The following is an 8,352-nucleotide window of genomic DNA, read 5'->3' as shown; positions in this document are numbered from 1 at the left end:
GACCATCCACTTTGTCTGAAACTTATCGATAATGACCATCAACTTTGTCTGAAACGTATCGATAATGACCATCAACTTTGTCTGAAACTAAGCGATGATGACCATCAACTTTGTCTGAAACTAAGCGATGATGACCATCAACTTTGTCTGAAACTTATCGATAATGACCATCAACTTTGTCTGAAACTAAGCGATGATGACCATCAACTTTGTCTGAAACTAAGCGATGATGACCATCAACTTTGTCTGAAACTTATCGATGATGACCATCCACTTTGTCTGAAACTTATCGATGATGACCATCCACTTTGTCTGAAACTAAGCGATGATGACCATCAACTTTGTCTGAAACTAAGCGATGATGACCATCAACTTTGTCTGAAACTAAGCGATGATGACTACAACTTTGTCTGAAACTAAGCGATAATGACCATCAACTTTGTCTGAAACTAAACGATGATGACCATCAACTTTGTCTGAAACTAAGCGATGATGACCAACAAATTTGTCTGAAACTTATCGATGATGACCATCCACTTTGTCTGAAACTTATCAATGACGACCTTCCACTTTGTCTGAAACTTTTCGATGATGACCATTTTCTCTTCTCTGAAAGGAACATTTTCTCCAATTGCCTGTTAATAGCCTTTCTCTTAGGCAAACATATTACTGATATCACATGCTTTTATTTAACACAAGCCTATAATAACTGCTGGTCATATGATCATGTTGAACACTTCCCATTGCAGTCACATGATCGTCCTGAATACAAACCACTGGTGGTAGATACATGCTTTCAGTGAACGAAACCTATTACAGAAGGTCACATGCTCCCAGTGAACATTGAGAGGACCGATGGTCACATGATCTTGTTGAACACACACACATACTGTTAGACGGCAATTCTTGTCTGATATATCAATGTGATCATATACCATTGCATGTGTTGGATAACCGTTGATGTTAAACGCCTTTTGTGTTAGTCAAGATACGAACCCAGATGGATTCCACTCTAGATATCCAGGCACCACCCTAGTCGAGACCACGGTAATGTGCGTGTATTATCACAGCCATCTCACAATAACTGGCCTATTTCTTGCCGCTGTCTAAACAAATGGGTTTCACTACGTTGTTGTCGTTGTTGAGTAGTGGATCTGAACATGACACTGACACAATGAACGGATGATGTACAAATTTAACCTTAAAAACAGTGAAGCTGCCAGGATGACATCCTCTTCAATGGGATGTCACGATCTCGCCTCATCAGCAGGTAGAGAAACGACGGATACTGATGTTCATTTTTGTCACGCCCAACTGTTTCAGGGGGACTGGGGAGGAGGGTCCCTCGTATGGTATGTCTAAAACTCGTGACAGTTCGTGAAACTCCTCCATTCCAATCTGAGCATCCTCTAACATATCTTCGTGCTCCTCACAGCTTCTGGACAGACGTAGGTGGGATATATCACGGCGGATTCCCAGCAGCTGTCTGGCAAGGGATTGGTCCTGTCGTCTCAGTTCGAGCTAAACAGAGAGAAAGAAGTGAGGCAGTGTATATCGAGGGCACTGTGAGTGAGTTAACTGCCGCTTTGAACAATATTATTGACTATTAATGTGGTGTCTCCTTGGGCAAGTGACTTTGTTCAAATATGCCCCTGTTCACCTAGCAGTGAAGGGGTACCCGGTAGGATAAGATGACAATTCACCTTCTAGCGCCTAACAGGCAGCTTGTGTTCTGAGAATAACTGTTGAGTACACACTGATCCATTGACCATGAGTGCTTTGAGCAACCACACAGTAGATGGAAAACAGCTCGCCTAAGAATTGCACTGGTAGTAGTAGTAGTTGTTGTTGCTGTTGTTGTTGTTGTAGTAGTGACGGAGTCTGCCGGCGTACCAGCTTACTATAGAGGAAACACCAAAATGACCTATGTCATTAACATTTACCGCTTTCATAATTCTACGAGAATTGGTGTGATGGGGACTGGTCAAGAGTCACAATCGGGACCAATCTGGGTTTCCAACCAAGGGATACAACTCCGTACAAACAGTTATGGAGTGAGTGAGTGAGTGAGTTAAAGCTTTACGTCACATCGGCAATATTTCAGCCATATCGTGACGAAGACAGTTATGGAGCCTTAGACCTTTGAGACATACCTGCTCCCTATACAGTATGAACATGGTCTCACGTTGCTCACACAAACAGGGGGGCACGGGTGGCCCAGTCGTCTAAGGCGCCGCGATTCGCTGTGCAGAGTTGCGTCCCTTGGGCACGCCAGAAACCTGTGATTGTGGGTTCGAATCCCGGTTCGCCCCGATTATGTTTCTAGGTTTGTCAGCACCATACCCGTGCTCGTGGGTTTCACCGAAGTAGTAAACGTCTGAGACCTGCATCACTTCGGGCTTTCCTCCCACATTAAACTAACACGCCGTGATATAACTTGAATACTGTTAAAAGCGGCGTTAAACCAAACTCACTCACTCACACAAACAGTGCATATCAACTGTCAGTGCAGACTATTTTCAAATGAACTTCATGTTGTACCACTTAGCAAGTTGTTCCTATGCCAACATGCATGATAACATAACATGTGTAGCAAGATTGGGAAATTTTAAGAAATATTTATCAAAAAGTTCAACGTGTTTTCACAACAATGGCTTTCTTTCTGAGAAGCGTGTATGTAATATTGATGCGCGTCAAGGAAGTATTTTAAGTCAATTTATTATCTCCTTCTTTATAAACGAATTCGTTGTGCGTTCAATACAATAGAATTTTAAAGATTAACAAAACTCCATCCAGAATCCCAAACTGTATTTCTTCGTCGGTTTGCAGATGATATTGCCAAGACATCACGATAAGTGGCTTACAAACTTTAATAAATCTTTGCAATGTTATTATTCATTATGGAATCTAACAGTTCATACCAACAAGACAGAAGTTATAGCTTTAAATAATTGAACAGGATTTTCAAGAAATGAAAGTGAATTTACCACGGGGAACCTTTTGAAGTACTCACAGCACGTACATTGATCGGAGTCGCATGATGTTATAAAGTGAACCAGAATTTACACAGTAATAGAGCTGCATCACAAACCAAGAACGTTCATCTTTGAGTACTATATAATTTGAAAAAAAGTTGACGATGTCGACTATGTACACCATTATCCTACACGACAGTCGCGAATAGCTGCAAAATTGCTGATGCGGCGTTAAGAAATAAACATGTACTCATAACTACACGGCAAACTCAAGGAAAGGATTCAGGACACTTTTTCAAAAAGGAAAGCTTACTTAGAAAATGAAATGTGAAATGCTGTGCTTCCTAATTTTGAGAGAAGTAGGCATCTTAATGGACACCAATTGTGATTTTGTTTATATGCTTCTTATGCATATGAATGGGAATTTTTGCTCGGATTTGCAAACAACTACATGTGAATTTAGCGAAGAAATTTAAATTAAGCTTCAAGGAAATCGTTCAGTTCTGGGTCAAATAACCAATTCCCTCATTTACTCACGTGAACTAGAAATAGAAGAAACGATATCAGTGAGTTACAGTCGAGTATGCTCTTTCTATGAAAATTACAAAGAGACGCCATACGACGGTCAGACAACATTCAAGGCCTCAGTAAAAAAATTAAAATGTTTTATGGTAAATATACGGAGGACATAACCAAATCTGACTCATCAGTGACAAAAGTGATGTCCGATGAAATTCCCTATTTTGACTTGCTATTGCATGTGTTTGTGACGGGTGCCATCGATAGTGCCATTATGTAGGTGATTAAAAAAAACATGCTCACAGTACAGTTTTTAGGAGATATTCCTCATGGCAAGGGTCGCTTTTGTATCGCTTCTACTGGAAAACCTTAGATTTGGTTGTTATATTCTTGTGTACGGGTCTGAGGTAAAGGATGTGAGATGACATTGTTTGCAACACATGTATAGAATTGGTCATGCCTATAACAGTTTCAGTTTAAAACTTCAGTGTCTACTGATGAAACGTGTACACTTCGCCACTTTTCCATGTGTATCCAGTATGCGATGCTGTTGAAAGAATTGCACTGCATAGCAACCACTTGAAACTGATTTCTGTTGTATGCTATAGGCCTATGTATTATGAGTATTTAGACCCGTTTTAAAATTTGCCAACATCTTTACCTCATGACGTTAATGCTTCACACTAACCGATGTCATTACTGATGTGTTTTAAGAACGATACTGACGTCACATTCCTATCATGCGCGTCCTAACGAACCTTACGGCGGTTAACTCGGATATTGTACACTTGGAATCCAAGTCTTCCAGCATTTCGTCAAGTAGAGCTCCATCGCACCGTGTTTATAGTTAAGCTGGAATGTGCGTAAACAAACTATTTGGAGAATTCATTTACGATACCGCGGTCGTATGTATTTGTTTAAAGGCGCACTCAGCAATATTCCAGTTATATGACGGCGGTCTGTAAATAATCGAATCTAGACCCGACAATCCAGTGATTGGGATTTTGAGCATCGATCTACGCAATTGGCATACCATGACATGCCCTTCGACCATTCTCGTCCAGATTTAATTGTGTTTCAGTTGTCTCATTTAACCTTGAGAATCAGCTTTAACCTTGAAAGTGCAAAACAATCTACGATAAAATGAATCTGAAGCTGTCAATATTGTTCAACAATATTGAGATGTCAATACAATATTGAGACATGTTTCGAGAAAGGTTTGAACGCAAGGATCGATGGAATTACAGATACCACGGACCCCAGTATGTCAGCGACTACTAATATGGTGTTTGTACCAGTTCAGTCCGGATCCAGTCCAGCGCCTGGTTGATCTTTCTCTTCCTCTCTGTCGTCAACTTGGCATCTTCCCGACCCTCTGCACCTTGGTTCAAGTCCGGGAGGCGCGGTGTGCCAACAAACTGAGCCTTCCAGGCAGTTATACTCGCCCGCTGGGTCCTCAAATTCAGCCTGTTGGCGGTCTCCACCACCTGAACCAGATCCGAGGGTTCTTGGGTTTCCGGGATGACGTCATACTGGAAATGTCTGCGTCTCAGCGTGACGTCATCAGAGTCCTCGTCGATGACACCCAGCTGACTGTAACCTATGAAATATATATCATACCTAATACGAGGTTGCTCAACGAGTGAATTAAATTTTTGTTATTTCCGTTTTCGGCGCATTCATTGAAAATGAAGATTTGTGTTGCATCGTACATGGTTTCTTTCACATGCTTTCACATGCACGTCATTCAACACACACACACACACACACACACACACACACACACACACACACACACACACACACACACACACAAACACACACACCAGGCTACTTACACGGTGGTACAACTGTGCTCTTCTTACGACTGCCCATGACCGCCACGTATGCCTCACTCGCCTACCCTCCCGACGGCCATTCCGGCACCAAACGTCATGTCCGCCTTCTGCAAAAGCCGGTCCGCTTTAGTGACTTGTAAAGGGTATCCTCTGCGGTCTACAGTGTCAAGGTCCGCGAATTGTCCTGTAGGCTGCTGTGGGGGTCAGTCGCTGTTGCAGAAGAATAAGAGATGTTGCTATGGCTACCTGCACATCTTTATCTGCCTATCTACTCATCTGTATACCTGACAATCTTCATCTCCCTACCCAATAGTCTGTCTCATGGTTTATTCTCCCTTCAGTGTTTTATTGTACGATAAACAACTCCCACGCGGCGTTTATTTCTTTAATATACCTACCTGACTACCTACATAATGGATATCTATATATCAGCCTACCTACCTGAAATCGTTGTGGGGATTCCGGGTTAGAACTGATGTCTAGTACCCGATGCTTGTTATAAAAGGCGACTAAATGGAGAGGAAGAACACTAAAACCCCAATCATGCCCCTTTTCCCCTGGCCCAAATACTAACTACTTTAAACGGCTCAACTCTCTATTTTTAAATTTATTCGACCCGGTGGGCGTGACACAATTTAACGTAATATGTTATCGAATGATTACAGCGAAGGAGGACTCAAATGACCGATAACGTTGCCTTTTGTAAATACATGAAAATCCAATGGGTAAGGAGGTTGTTGAATTCAACATGTATGTGACATGCACGAGCCATGTCTGTTTTATTTCTCCCGTGGCGACATACATCTGTATCCCTTCTAAACACGAAACCTTCATACAATCACTTGAAATGTAGATAACAAAGTTTGGGAAAGATGTGATCTCAAACGGTTGCTTAATTAAGGAAGATAACATTGAGAACAATGCTAGTAATCAATTTGTAAAACTTTCTTCCTTAAACAACGTGCCATTGTAAGATATGAACTACTTTGTAAGATGGCATAAACAATGTATTCAGGCATTGAAGCAGATTCTTAAACCAAACGGGAATCTTAAAACAGTTTAAGAGTTAAAATGAAAATTTGACCTGAAAGTGAATTTCCTGTCACAATTCAAACTTTAAAAAGCACATCCGGGAAAATGGAAAGACGCACTCAGGACAACACTGAACATATGTTGAACATATGAGGTCGTCTTCGCGACACAGACGTCTTTAACCTTGTATTATATAAACTGATTCAGAAACAGATCAATTCAAATATAAACTACTTAAGTTCAAAATGGGAAAAAATCAAATTAAAAACCTCCGTAACAGGAGAATACGTATCTAGATGCTTTGAATTAACTCTAGAACCAACAATTGACAATAAAACGTATAACGTTCAATATAAACTAATTCACAGAATTATTACTACTGATTTACTACACAAACAAGGCAGATGTGATAACAGTTCATGTTCTGTTTGTGACAATGGACCTGGAACGCTAGAACACATTTTCTTCACTTGCAACAAAGTACAGGAATTAATACAGCAATTTGTGACACGGTACAATCCACCACAACCGTACTGGTCGGTTTAGATTATAGGTCGTTTCTACTTGATAGCCCTGCACATAGGATGCTATTAAATCCCCTACATTCAAACACACAACAAAACATATATAGATGTAAATATTAATGTACAGAACGTTTTGAACATCTGCTGAACATCACATACAGACACATAAAATAGAAACGTATAGAAATGGTGAAAATCAGTTTTAGGATATATTGTTTGGCGACAAAACTATCGCTTAATAATTAGATAATATGTGTGATCAAATTGAACACTCCCTCATCTACCAGTATCTTATTCTTACTCCTTTACTGTTCCTTGATTTCTACTATTTGTATTTACTCTTCCTATTATATGAAAACTAGTTTTTACTAACAGAACAGACAAAGCCCTTGTAACCTCTAGCCATGTATAGGCATGTAAAGTTCAATTATACAACCGTGACTTGTATATGTGATACTAAATCATGGAATAAAGAAGAAGAAAAAGGTATACGAGCCAGGAAACAACAACAACAACAACTACATATCTATCTACCCCCAACACCCCCGTGGGGATTCCGGGTTACAACAGGTGCCCAGTAACCGATGTTTGTTGTAAGAGGCGACTAAATGGATCGGATGGTCAGGATCGATGACGTGATGATGTCCTATCAACATACCCCTGCCGTATTGCTTGATACGATGATGGGAATCACATGTGTTAAACAACATACACCCAAGTCTACCTTACTTTTAATATATGTCTACCTACCCATCCGTACATCTCTATGTATTGTCATTTCACGGGGTTTGAATTCTGCCTTCTTAGCTACCTACTTCTTTTTCTAAATTAGAAGGGTCACATTTATGTGCGTATGATGAAGAATGATGAAAATGGAAGTTTTTGTACTTGAACCCATAATATTTCACAGAGTGCCCATCCACCTACCTACCTACCTACCTACCTACCTACCTACCTACCTACCTACCTACCTACGATCACCTGTTCCTCCTACCCATCTATCTTAGTACCTACCTGCATATCTGTCCAACTACCTACCTAACTGTACCCCCACTTCTATGTACATATCCACCTGTCAATCAACTGCTTTTCCTCTATTTACATGTACCTGCCTATCAATCTACCTACTTACATGTACCTACCTATCGCGGCATCTACCACCTGTCCCTCCTACCCACCTATCTAAGTACCTACCTACCTACCTGCATGTATCTGTCCAACTACCTACCTACCTGTATCCCCACTTCTATGTACATGTCCACCTGTCAATCACCTGCCTACCCCCTATTTACATGTACCTGCCCATCTATCCACTAAACTACCGATCGCGGCACCTCCAACCTGTACCCCCAGTTCTATGTTCATGTCCACCTGTCAATCACCTGCCTACCCCCTATTTTCATGTACCTGCACATCTATCCACTTAACTACCGATCGCGGCACCTACCAACCTGTACCCCCACT

General features: G+C 41.0%; 1 protein-coding gene across 2 annotated transcripts in view; it reads right to left on the bottom strand.

Moving 5' to 3' along the window:
* Positions 1–571: 571 nt before the first annotated feature.
* The window catches only part of LOC139468096 (protein FAM167A-like), a 21,081-nt gene continuing 13,300 nt past the window's right edge, over positions 572–8,352 (bottom strand). For both annotated transcript variants that reach the window (XM_071249834.1, XM_071249824.1), the window contains exons 2-4: positions 5,333–5,542; positions 4,790–5,094; positions 572–1,521 (exon numbers count right to left, since the gene is read on the bottom strand). In XM_071249834.1, coding sequence (XP_071105935.1) covers positions 1,264–1,521; positions 4,790–5,094; positions 5,333–5,369 — 600 coding nt within the window. In that variant the 5' untranslated portion in view covers positions 5,370–5,542 and the 3' untranslated portion in view covers positions 572–1,263. The remainder of the gene's footprint in view (positions 1,522–4,789; positions 5,095–5,332; positions 5,543–8,352) is intronic.

Source organism: Haliotis cracherodii, unplaced genomic scaffold (assembly GCF_022045235.1).
Source record: "Haliotis cracherodii isolate W230 unplaced genomic scaffold, xgHalCrac1.p SCAF_1, whole genome shotgun sequence".
Classification (NCBI taxonomy): Eukaryota; Metazoa; Mollusca; class Gastropoda; order Lepetellida; family Haliotidae; genus Haliotis; species Haliotis cracherodii.
Note: the sequence above shows the minus strand (reverse complement) of the source record. Positions and strands in the feature narration are given on the sequence as shown.